Source organism: Leptosomus discolor, chromosome 12, assembly GCF_034619465.1.
Source record: "Leptosomus discolor isolate bLepDis1 chromosome 12, bLepDis1.hap2, whole genome shotgun sequence".
In the NCBI taxonomy this organism is placed as follows: Eukaryota; Metazoa; Chordata; class Aves; order Leptosomiformes; family Leptosomidae; genus Leptosomus; species Leptosomus discolor.
In genome coordinates this window covers 4,393,863-4,407,290 of record NC_141402.1, presented here as the reverse complement: position 1 = coordinate 4,407,290, position 13,428 = coordinate 4,393,863, and the positions used below count along the sequence as shown (strand labels likewise).

Sequence of the window (13,428 nt, the reverse complement as noted above, 5' to 3'; positions counted from 1 at the left end):
TGAACAAAATTATCATAAAAGAGAAATCTCTACAGAGAATTGATTATGCAAAAATGGGTAATCAACTACCAGCTGTAAATTTGTGCTACCCTTCTCAACGACTTAACAGCAGGAACCTGGTAGCAACATTAAATTATTAAACACTGCATTATACATCTGAAATAACATAAAAAAAACCAACAACCCAAACCACCAAGAAAATCACTGCTTGCTTTCCACAGGTGATTGTAACAAGCCAGCAACGTTTTCCCAAAACATAACATCTAGTCCTGTGAGAAGGCATTAAATAGACTATGTTAACTTATTAAAAAAGTAACTAAATGATCCCATCTGGTTATAAAGACCAAAAAAGCTTCCACCTAAAAGAAGGGCACAGGAAGAAAAGCAGTCCCAATAGAAAAGACATCAAGGTTTCCAAGGCTGTCTAGAAAAAAATCTGACATTTTTGAAGAGGAATGACTACTTTTTTTTTTTTTTTTTTTTTTTTTTTTTTTTACAGGAGTTAAAGGCTCTTTCCACAGAAGAGGATGCTCACTTATCACAACATGTAGTTCAAAATCATCTCCAAATTTAAAGCTTTCTCAAATCCAGTTGTTACTGACTTTTACCACCTGACAAAAAGTAGAACTGAACTTTGATACACAGAGCTACAATGACACAAGACAAACCTTAGCAGGGTCCATGACAACCAGCTCAAACAAAATTTGATGAGCCAGGACCACCAAAGAAATAACAGCTAACAGGACGACTGAATAACTAGACATCCACAGTCTGCAATCTACTTAAACAGTGGAGGAACATGTCACCAACTGCACGACTGTCAGCAGTAACGGATTTTCTACAGCTAGTTACAGTTTACTTACAATAGCACAGAAAATATATAGTATACTACGTAGTTCTTATACATAGCATTTTCCATTTAAAAGAAGTTTACAAAGGGACCTTTAGAGGGTCATACTGAAAGCCAGCGATGTCATTCATTTCCCTTGACTCCCTGAATATTTCAACAGCCCACACATGTGAAGATGGCTTCAATCTTATATCATGCTTAAATGCAACATGCTGACAAGCAGGGGGATTTGGATAGCTTTTAGAGTTAAGAATTCAATGTGCTACTTTTCCCACAAATACCATTTTTCCTAGAGAAGCCTTTGGCCCACTGGATCCCCAAGAACAGCATAGAGAATACTATTAAAAGTTAAAAGCATTGAAAACAATGAGCTGTTTCAGTAAAAAAGGCAACCAGCAGACCAGAATATAGGTGTAGCTTTATCCATAGAAGCTAGCACTGAGACTGCAACGACCTGTCACAGAATAAACAGGCACACAGCACCACAGTCACACTTCCAAGTCTTACAAGTTGTGAGACATACCGATTAACAGCTTTGGGAAATTGGACGTTTCGATATTATGGTAATAGACAACCGATGTGATGGCTGCCAAGAATGCCATCCCAGCTGGCATGTACAGGTGTAAATGGCGCGATTCTGAAACCCTTAAAAAGAAAAAAGTTAACATCTGTTAAAGTCAAACCCTCTGAGCTATTTAAATGTTTCCCTGTCAATTTATTAATTGTGTCCTCTACCCAGCCCTGTTGCAGAATTTTCTAGAATGAGTTATGGATGTAAAGCTCTCTGATTTTCCATTGGATTTATGCTCCTAAATCACATAGTCAGATTTCAGATTCCTCTCCTGTAATGAAAACAAAACACATGTTTTCCTATTTCCTACTGAAATAAATTGGAACATTGTTTAAATTAGGATAAGCAGCTCAGCTCCAAAATAAGAAAAGTTAATTTAAGCTAAACTAGTTTGGGAGCTGTCCATCAAAATATGCAGATAAGACCAACTGACAGCACAGTTTAAGATTTTCTACAGAAACATTTTGTGGAAATGTTTCATTTCCTTTTTCCAGTTTGGGAGAAGGAACTGCACCACAGCATGGGAACTATTTACAGTGAGTTCTGTTTTCAGCAACTGCAAGCCAACAAACAAAACCTACAACAGAATCATAACACCCTCTCATCCTACAAAGCAAAACTGTCCTGGCACTTTGCTTCAGGGAGCAGCAGAGGGGGTCCTGCCAACTGCAGCCCTTTGGGAATACGGGAACTGTCGGGCAATGTTGTTCGTTCGTGCAGAAATGGGTATAATCATGTTTTCCACCCCCTTTCCTCCTTCTTGCCATCTTCTCCTCCTCCCCTTTTCTTTCTTTCACAAAAGAAATGGATGTCCTGTGCTGCCAGGAGGTACAATTTCCTCTGTCTCCCAACCAACTCCAAGAGAAGGGGCACCAAGAGGAACTCTTCAGGACACAAATACTCAAGGAAATTCACACCTTGTCCTCTGAACCTCATGGAAAATAAATTAGAATCTCTGGATTTGTTCTTGCTGCAGCAAAAGCTACCTTTGTGTAGTTTGGAGGGACAAAAGGGGCTGTGCCATCAGGGAGCTGGAGATCATCACAGGACATCACATGTCTGAGAGCAGAACTTCCCAAAAGTCTAGCAGAGCCATAGGAGCTCAGGAGGACCACTTCCTGCATCTGTACTAGGAAAGGAAAGCCCTCCCTCACACGGACACGGTGAACTCTGCAGAGCTGGCTGGAGCCATGCTGACAACCCGTGTCATAAACACTTAACTCCTCTGTTGACAATGAGTTGTACGTGTGTACAGCAAAATGAGAAAAGATTCTCCAGCCTCTGAATTCCTAGTAATGACAGGGGTTTTGTACATCAGGGTTGAATTCTCAGCAAGGAAAAACAAGCAACAGGAACAGATTTCTTCAGACAGCCTAAGCTTCAGTAGATAACACTGCAGGAGTGGGAGGGTTTTTTAAATTTATTTATTTCACACAGAGAAATTGCTGGAATTCCCCTATATAACCATATCTCCAATAGGCTGCATCTATTGCTGAGGTACCAAAGGCTTTGGCACCCAGTTGCTGTCAAAAGGACTTACCAACATGATCCATTTTGGTCTTAGAAAGCTGATGAGTCTCAAAATCTGCTTTTATTCATTGGAGCACTCACTAGGCTGCTGAGTGCTCGGGAGGCACAACTGTGGGTTGGCACTCCCCCAGCATAGCTAGGAGCTTTGATTCTCATCAGGTGACACTTATTACTTAACAGAGGCATTCTGAGTCAAATTAAATAGCAAATAAACATAATGAGAGGGATTGCTAAAAAGCAAAATAAAACAGAAAACTCAAAGCAGGATATTTTGCTCTGAGCATCCCACACTCTGATAACTCTGAATAAGCATGAGAAAAAAATCCTTTTTAAAAAAACTGGCACTGAGAAACATCCTATTTATATACATTTAAGAGAAGTTATAATAATAATGATGATATCAGCTTCTACAGCAGAATACTGCAGTGCCTTTCACACTTGTTGGTGGATAGTTGTTACATAGATGGCTAATCAGAGAGGTTTTGTTCTATCTAATGAGGAGCTTCAACTTTATAATCCTTGGGTTGCATATTCATAATAGTTATGAAAAGCAGACCTTTTTTTAGAGGAAGATGATTATAGTCATTATTATACAACATCAGCTTTTTTCATAATAAATCACTCTCCTGTTTCATCTGGAATATTTTTTCCCCACAGATTACTGTTTGAAGACATCCGAAGCTGAATAACAGACGATGGATCATGCTCATATAACCTGAGCTGCTCTGCTCAAGGTAACAAATCAGAGGTACTGCACAAACATCAGAAGAAACTCTGTGAGGTGTGAGATAAGGCTCAGAAGATCCACTCCTTTTATTAAAATGAGCAGAACTCAGTTTGCAGGGAAACGGTACGACCTACTGTGCACATGGGAGTTCTGCCCAAGTAAGGACTGTGGGACTGGGTCCTTGGACATAAAACATACCACAAAAATGCCACCATCTGCTTGAATTGTTAGGATTTATCTCTGATTACTCTTTGGAAAGATAGTGTCATTAAGCTGAACTAAAAATGATTAGGGTCAGTTGTGCATGTGTACGTAACTTGGCAAGGTCTGTGGAATTTCTGATATGAGGTTAATCACCAAGAATACAGATTACGTGTTTATAACCACAAGGAATATGGTCTAGATGAGAATTTAGACAGGGAGAAAATACCTACCCTGCAATCTTCAAAATGCTCAGTGCTACCAGGAGAAGGTAGACATGCACTTACCCATCAGACACTATGCCCTCTGCAATTTCACAGACCAGCACAAACAAGAGGATAAAAGTCAGTATCCAGCGTAAATTGTGGCCAGGAAAATGAAGCCATGTGCTGTGATGTATATGTACTTTGGAACTCTGACTTCCCCATCCTGAACAGGAAAAGAAAATTATAAAGTGCTTTCTTAACAACAGGAGTGACATACAAAGCTCCTACATACAAAAAAAGCATATACATAGCAAGCTAGTGTACTAAAGTTGACACAACTCTGTTGTTAAACATGCATGTATTTGAGTATTTTCAGAACTACCTTCTCATTGCTTCACTTCATATGGAATAAAATCAATGATGCAGACAGGACACAGCCCTAAATTCCTATACTTTTAGCAACTTCCTATCAAGTAATTATATGCATTAAACATTTTTCAAATATATTAACAGTTTAAATGAACAACAAATGAACATTTTGACAAATATTCGCAAACACTGTAATACATACCCTATTTTTTTTCTTCAGGATGTTTAATTAAAGAATGTACACCTTATCTTACTTTTTTTTTTTTTTTTTTTAAGTAACTCATTCTCTGGATCTAGATAAAAATTAGCAATACTGAGAGAAGGCAGATAAACACAGATTACCCTAAACATTTCTTCAGCTGACCCCGTTTTACCAGGCATGCTGTTAGTTCAGCACCGGATCTTTTATGATCAAGAGAAGCGAGTGTCACACCACGCAGCTCGTGCCATGGCTATCTAGAGGCCAGACCAGGCTGAGAACGGCACTCCCAGCGCCGCCAGCCGCATGCATTAAACCAGCGGGCCACCTACTGGTAACCCCAGCTTCATGATGGCAAACGACAGGCGCTGCAGCTACGGCAAGAGTTACGGCAGCCGGGCGGCCCTCCCAGTCCTTACCAGTAACGACGAGGGCCGCCCGGCTGCCGTAACTCTTCAGTAATTGCAGGGAGCATTATTTGATAATGCAAGACCGACTTGCCAGGTTTCCCGGTGTTTAACAGCACACTTATTTCTGCTTCCCGCGCTGCGAGTCAAAACCTGAGGGCGAACCCTGCAGTCTCCTCCGGCATCTATCCATCCCTCCATCCCTCCCTCCCTCCCCCGCGCAAGGGGGTTCACCCGCAGGGAGCCCCCCCATGCCGCCCCGCTTCGGAAAGCCCCCGGCAGCGGGACACGGGGCACCGCCGCCAGGAGCGGAGCGGCGCCCGGGCAGCCCCGCAAGAGGCGGTCGCCGGAGCACCCCGCAGCTCGCCCCGCGTCCTGCCGCCCTTCGCGGCCCCCCGCGCTGCCGCCGCACGGCCCGGGGGCGAGGCCGGGGACACAGGGCAAGGCGAGGCCAGGCAAGCGGGGGGAAGCACGACAAGACACGGCAACGCGGGGAGGGAGACCCACGGCAAGACAAAGCCGGGGGCGGGGGGCGGCACGACAAGGCAAGGCGCGGGGGCGAGCGCAGAAGAAAAGCGGGGCAGAAGGCAGGGCATAGGCGCAGGGCGCCCCGCAGGCACTCACCGATGAAGAGGATGGGGAAGGTGATGAAGAGCAGGAAGACGTGCGGCACCACGTTGAGCGCGTCCACGAAGCAGCCGTTGTTGAGCACGCCGTGATCCACGTTGTAGGCGGTGGAGTTGCCCTCGTCGCCGCAGAACGCCAGGGCCATGGCGGGACCCTGCGCGCAGCCGGGCGCCGCCTCCGCCTCCGCGCACATCCAGGCGGGGCCGGGCGGGTGCGCGGCGGCCGCTCTGCCCGCACCTGCCGCCGAGCGACGGCGGCCGCCGACCGGCTCCGCCGCGGCCCGCCCCGCCCCGCCCCGCGCCCGCGGCCCGCCCCGCCCTCACGGCCCGCCCCGCCCCGGGGAGACCCGCGCCGCCCGCTGCGCCGCGTTAGCCTCGGGGGGGCCTGGCGCGGCCCCGGGGGGGGCTCCGGGAGCGGCCGGCAGCGACGGGCCCGGGACTGCGGGAAGACGTGTCCCTTCGCGGGCAGGACTCGGAGCGACGGGAGAGCACCGTGACAGCCCGCCGATGCCCGAGAGGAATGCAAAACTGTTCCACGTTTCTCGGGTCTCCGTAATTGAGCATTTTATGCATCATTAATAAGACAGAACATAAAAAAAAAAAAAATCCAAACACTAAATTAGTGAGGGCAGAGGCACTACAGACTACAGGTATGGGTTTTTAACCTTGTCAGCTCTGCACTTTTTTTCTCTACTATGATGCAGGTATTATTAGATTAAATCGTGTAAAAAGCTGTAGCCTGTCCCCATCGTATCCCAAACAACAGCTATTACATTCATGCTTTACTTGGTTTTTTACCCCTAAAATGAGTTCAAGCCTAACTTCTTTTTTTCCCCCTACTGAGACTGTTGCAGTCTGTGGGAAGGAGGCCATTAATTTGAGCGGGTTCTGCATCACGCTCTGAGCAATCTTACCTATACCAAAACAATCCATAAATCAAACTTTCCAAACATTTTTGTCTTGAGTAGAAGTTAGGGTCAACTGAGCCAAAGCCAAACAAAAAATAATCAGATACCTCCATGCTGGGGCATAATACTGGAAAGTAAAATGTAATGTGCATCAGAAGCTTGCACCTGGCTTACACTTTGAAGCACAAGGTGAGTCAGAGCCTGAGATGCAAATATCTCTGGTATGTAGCCATGAAATACTCAGCATTAAGATCCATAACTAAATCCTTTACCTTGGAGCTCCTTTCATTCCCAGTCACAGTAAGCCATTGCTTAGCTGAGTATTTGGTACAAGTTGACACATCCTACAAACAGAAACAAACAAATAATGCCCATGTATCCAGGCTTAACCCTTCAAAATGCAAAAGCTACAAGTTGGCTAAACACCTCTAAGGGAAATGACACCATAAACAAAAAATTTCCATGTTTTCTGTTTACTGATCAAGTTATGGATGCTTGGCATAACAGAGAGCATTCGGTTTCTAGGACAGACAGCTCCACTAACAGACCTGAAAATTACTTTTGTCATGCTGCTTTTATTGATCTTGCTGTCGGACAGGAGGAAAGAAAAAGTAATTCTCTGCATGCAATGTATCATTTCCTGTACAGGGTCTTTTGGGGCTACAGCAATGTGGTTAAGAATAAAAATTAAAAGATAAACCCCAAGCCAAATCCTGTGTATATGTATTTTCAAATGTTAAAGTTACACCCACACTGCAAAGACTATAATTATTTTAAGTTTTGGACAGAACCCAGCATTCATCTGAGCTTCTGGTTAAGCTCATCTCTGTTATCCTAATAGTTATTTAATAAACACTATGTGCAGTTTACATGCAGATAAGTTTAAAATTATTTATATTTTAGTATTTCCCAAGGCCCCTAGTAATACAAGGGCTCTGCATTACAGATGAACTAACAGCAGCAAAGAACTCTTGAGATTTTACACTCTAAAAATCACAGGGTAAGATTTGGGAGAGGAATCATCATCACCTTTACTGTGGCCCGAGAACTAAACATGGAAATTGAAGTTTGCCAAAGTCTCCAAAGGAATCCAGGAACTAAGCTCACATCCCCAGCCTCCCACGGTCCCTGAACCTTGAGACCACCTTCCTTTACTACAAGGTGTCAATCACAGTATTGTAAAAAACGTATTTATCAAACAACAAAACATCAGGAGATGGCATAGTTTGGAATTTGAACTTTATCTTTCCAACAGTTTTTAAATGCAGCCAAGATTACATAGTTAACATGGTGGTTTAAAATTAACAATCTCAGTCCCACTCCTACAACAGATGTGCCCCCATCACAGAGCTGAAGTTGAGTCAGAAATGTGCTGGCAACCTGAACAGAAAGGTGATGGATTAAATGGGGAAGAGTCTTGGATTACAATTAACTACTTAATGAAATACTGAAAACCCCCACACTGGCAGAAATCAAAACATTTGGTAAACTGGAAGTGGTACACTGAGCATTCTTAGCAATAAACACACACACACTCTGCAAAGAACTTGCACTCCCAATAATAATGCCACAATTTGGTCCCTGCTGTAACAACGAAATCAAGAGTGCTGAATTTGGACTAATACTGGTTTTACTCACTAAAGCGTCAAATGACAATTGCTTTTTCACCCACAAATGGCGAAAGAGCTATCGTGTGACTTCACAAAATAATTCCAAGACAGAGATTGATCCTTTTCTGAAAAGCTTAGACATGATTGCCTGTGGTGTCAAAGGACTGAATCTACTTACCCAGACTATCTTTGCTAGTCCTGTGTCCAGTGGGCTTTGGAGCAGGTCACAGAGGAATAGGGTTTTTCTCAAAGCTGCATTTTTGTGAAGCTTTTTGAGAACAAAATTACTTCTCAAAGTACAAAAAAGGCAACAAACAATACAAAACCAACAGGCAGACAGCTATACTTATCTGCATGTTGCAAATGCAACCTGATTTTTCACAAAAGTCCCGTTAGACCTTGTTTCCCTCACTCTTTTCTGACTATTTCCATATCGCAAGAAGTCAGTTTACTACTTCATCATTTCAGCATATCTATTAGAAATGAGAAATCAAGTTAGATCCTGGCAGCCACCAGCATATTCAATAGGTGACTGGAAATATATTGGAAGCACCTTGATTATTTGAAATTGGGTTCCAGACAGACAAGGATAATATTTTTGATTCAAGGAAAAATCACTTTTTATGCTTGCCTCAGAATTTGAGTTTGTCTACAGGATGTAGACATGTTTTGGTATTTACAGTAAAGTATTGACATTTCAGAATTTAAAACCTGGCAGTTGTTTTTAACAGATAAAAATATTCATTTACGTGGAAGTTTAAATTTTTCTTTTCTACCTTTGTCATTTGTGTCTTGCTCCTTTTATTCAGCTCTTATCCAGCAATGATCTCTCTTTCTCAACAGTGCTATGCAGGGGAAGTGGTCTATCCCTGAAAAATCGTGTTTTGCTACTATGGATCGCTGCAGCTTTCTGCTTGCATTTGCATCTAGAAACACAGATACAAAGGCAAAATAAACTTCTGAAAGTTCGGAACAGTTACAGCCCATACTCAAAATTGGTTAGTTAGGAATATACATTTAGGCATCAAGAGGAAGATTTCACTTTCCTGTGAAATTTTAAAGTCATTAATGGGACCAAGTATCAAGAGGAAATCTTAATCAGAAAAAAAAAGTAATAAAGCAAATCCTCATTGTGAATTTGCTAAACAAGATGTACTACTGATCTATGACTTTTGCTTCCTATTAAATTCTGTTCTTGGAGGTAGACAGGAAAAGCAATTCACATGGATGGGAGGAAGCTACCAATCCCTTTCAAAGAACATTGGGAAAGGTCGAGAGGAAAAATTGGAGAAAATCACCTCCAGAGAAAACAGCTATTTTATTCTTATGAAACGAAGAACTTCGTTCTGTCATTTCATAGAAGGTACCATTTGACAAAGCAAATGAAATTTCTTTGTAAATTTTGTCTAAGGTACTACTATTAAAAACAGTGCCATGAGTGTAATAGCACAGAGGTTCACAGAAATGTCTGGTTTTCTCTAAACAAACCTTATTAATTTTTAATTGCTGTTCCTCATTAAAAATGAAGAACAAATTATGAGTAAGCAGAAACAACATACAAGCTCTCTGTTGGACAATCATCTTTAGGCATATACTCAGATAAGTGATTTAGATTAGAACAGCTTATTTTTAAGTGTGTGCCACAGAGTTCCATTGAGACTAATGAATGGGAACTCTTCTGCACCCACTTGTTACATCACCAAAACAGCAGCATACGTTACTGATTCAAACGTTCCGTTTGTTTCCCGTATTTTACATGGCAAGCATGGCTATCGGCACTTCTCTCCTCTTCACAGCATGCCATTCTCCTTTACCTATGACTGAGGAAGCCACACTATGTTATTGTAGGCCTTAAATAGTCTTCAGGCATCTTGTGGCTTCAGCTACATACATGACCTCTATCATTAAGTCATTTAACGAAGCACATTTTCCAACATACAGCGTAACACTGAGGCAGTTATACTTGCTTTGAACTAGCTCTTCAGCTGAACACTAGCTTCCTAGTTCAGTACAGCCAGAGCAGTGCGGGCAATCCCACATGGTGTGTGAAACTTGGGAAAAAAGCTTGCTCTTCTCTTCGCTCACTCTCCTTTGAAGTGTTAAAGAAACACTCATGCATTTGGTGATACCTGGCAAAACACGTGGTGAACCAGCTGAAGGGCTGCAGGCTCTCTCCCCTATAGCCTGACCTAAGGACACACGTGATGCTCCACTGGCCTCCTGCATCACCACGATTCTTCACCACGAGGACAATATTCTCCAGGAGTAGTGCTTTCCTCAAGTGACAGTACTCTGCATCTTGCTCTCACCAGGCAGAGGGGTTACTGTCACACTCACCAGTTCTCTCTCCTCTGGGCATCCACTTCTCATTCCAAAAGAAGAGCCAGCTTTTCTGTAAAACGTTTGCTTTTCCTCTTACTTGCCCACTTATTTACTCCACCTACAGCTCCACTCACAGGTTCTTCCTGTAAGTATTTTGGAAGGTAATTTATTACCCCAGTCTCAGTTAGCTTGGTTGATGCTCAACATTTGAAAATATTTTAAGTTGAACTGAGAAATGCCGAGGCAACCAAAGCAGCAGTAATTTTTCAAAAATCAGGCCTAAACCAACTTTCTATTCACTCCTGACTATCCCTGTACATAGCTGTACTCTTACAATCTCTGCATGATTTCACTGATCACATTGTACCCCAGTTTATTTCCCAGCATTTAAATGGTTAATATTCTGAGTACTCCCCGTGTAGTACTTGTAGTACAAGTGTTGTTTTCCTCAGGAGAATAAATTGAGTGCTGTGGACTAACTCATGCCAATAAACAACTCGCGTGCTGGCTCCAGCGTGGTATTCTTCAGCAAATGTTATTTTAGTCACTGATTCAGTTAAGTGCCTTTATGATGCTTGCCTTGTATATGGACTCTTGTATACAAAAGATTATTTTGCCTGTTTATACTACAAGAATCAGACACACTAACAAATAAACACATAACCAGCATGAATTTCTAAAAGATAACAGGGCTAAAAGTCACTGGCCTTTCTAGGAACTCTTCCAAAAACCAGAAATCAGACTGAAAACTAAGATTTGAATTGTTTGTGAAAGATTATTAGAAACAAAATGAAGCTACTATGTTCTGTTTTCAGAATAGAAAACTGTTTCCTTGTTCAGGCACACTAGAGCGCTGTGGCTAGTTGACTTTTTTATTCACCACCTGGGAATATTTCCAGGCTATCCTTGATTTATCCAGTGGGTAAAATCAACACAACAATTAGAGAGAAACTTAAAGCTATCAATTCAGACTTGATTTGGAATGTGTTTTTCTTGTGCTACTATTGGACAAAGTTATACAAAAAATAACAAAAAGGATGTTGCATTTTAATGAGGTTTTGCACTACGTATTTTTCTTCTATTTATTTTTAATAGATTGCAGTGTGCCATTTATTCTAGCTCTTGAAATAAAATGATGACAAGAAAATCACATTGTGGATTCATTAAAAAAAGAAAAAAGATCACCAGTATGCACAAAAAGCTTGATCCTGTATAGCCAAGACTGTTTATTCCCTGTTGTGATTTATCATATAACTAATTAATTGTCAAAGGCCTATTTCAGGCTTTCCTCTTGAGTTCAGAGTCAGAACGCAGACTACATTTGGGATTTTCAGAGGCTCAAGGGAATTACAACAATCAATACCCATACAAAATACAAAGAAAATTAATTTACTAACTTTCTACTTAGTAATTGAACTCCTAGCCAGTGGGAACTCTCTTTTTCCCTGTTGTTTTCCATTTTTTCCACAACGATTTTAACCTGAAGCTCATTGTCTCTTGGAGTAGCACAGTGTTGTTTGTGTACAGCAAAGTGCTGTACCTACACTCGTAGGTGTGGAAGCTTTGCATGGAAGTAACTGTAGTCCGTGACCCTGTTACCTGGCAGCAGTAAATCCTGAATGTCCTCACTTGTGGCAGATGGCCCACAGCCTCAGCCTTCAAACCAGTCAGAGATCTTCCACTCTGGATAGGGATTCTTCATACTGTCAGTGTTTAGGAAGAATCAAGTAGCTTTTGTAAAAGGAGAAAAAAAAAAAAATCCTCCAGTAACAAAACTTGGCACTACTCTTTGCCTTTTATAGCAGGAGAAAAATATTTTTTTTAATATTAAGTGTCCATAGATCCTGCCCACAAACCTGTAACAAGAATAAACAAGACCTAACCCTCCAAACTGGTATGCACTACAAAAAAAACCCCCACACCTTAAACTGGGCAAAATAATGCAGCATCAAGGAAACTATAACTATTTTCAAGTTTGGGTCACATAAAATTAGTATTTTTGGCCAAAGAATAGAGGAGAAAATTCTAAATAGGAGCAGAAGCAACTGCCCGGCACATAACACTGTGGAAGTCTTGTTAGTACAGAGAAAACTGGCTTCACTGGGACAGGCCAGGGTACCAGTCCCTGAACAACAAATAGTTTGTCCTTAGAGGTCAGGGAGCCTCTTGTCAATGCCAAAGAAACCTCAGCTGTTTAAGCTAACGGCACAGGTCCTTCATGCCGTGATCGACACAGAGGACTTACCTCAGGGAATAATCCTGCTGTGATAATTTTGAACTCTTACTCCACTCTTACAACTAGGAATTCCTTAAGTGGCTGAAATAAGGGGTAGGTGGGAGTAGTGGATGTTCAGGTTAGTTTTAACATGTTAGACAGTGCATTTACAAGGTGCTTCTTTTTTTTTTTTTTAAAGAGTGAATAATAGAAACAAGGGCTTTGTACAGCTACAGCATCCCTCTAAACTTAGTGTGACAGAGAATGGGTTGAAAATAATGAAGAGATTCATTTCCAGCAGCATTTAAAATAAAATACTACAGCTAATCTTATTCCTATGTAGGATTGTTTTCACTCTGAAATTGCTTGAATAAATGGAGATTTAGAGGTGAGATCATGTTTAAGATGTATCAGGAGTCTGATGCTGAGTGGCCCGTATGTGCACTGTTACACAGATTGCAGCAAACAACTCTAGATACCCACTTTGCAGGATGTAAAGCAGCTGTCTCTATAAGAACTGCTCTCGAGAAAGCATGAACTATTGGTAGGAATATTATGCACCTAAATATGAAAACTCACATTCTAATCTATAAAAAAAATTAAATAAACCATTCTGGTTAAAAAAAAGTGTTGGAAAATTTGCTTTTTTTCTAACAATGGTTATAAAGAGAATAATAAAAGTAATTC

General features: G+C 41.7%; 1 protein-coding gene across 3 annotated transcripts in view; it reads right to left on the bottom strand.

Annotated features, from left to right (window-relative positions):
- The window catches only part of ABCC8 (ATP binding cassette subfamily C member 8), a 77,912-nt gene extending 72,032 nt beyond the window's left edge, over positions 1-5,880 (bottom strand). For 2 of the 3 annotated variants that reach the window (XM_086472272.1, XM_086472273.1), the window contains exons 1-3: positions 5,685-5,880; positions 4,167-4,308; positions 1,374-1,495 (exon numbers count right to left, since the gene is read on the bottom strand). In XM_086472272.1, the coding sequence (XP_086328398.1) occupies positions 1,374-1,495; positions 4,167-4,308; positions 5,685-5,880 (460 nt within the window). The remainder of the gene's footprint in view (positions 1-1,373; positions 1,496-4,166; positions 4,309-5,684) is intronic. The other variant, XM_086472274.1, reaches the window with a different exon arrangement.
- Positions 5,881-13,428: the final 7,548 nt, after the last annotated feature.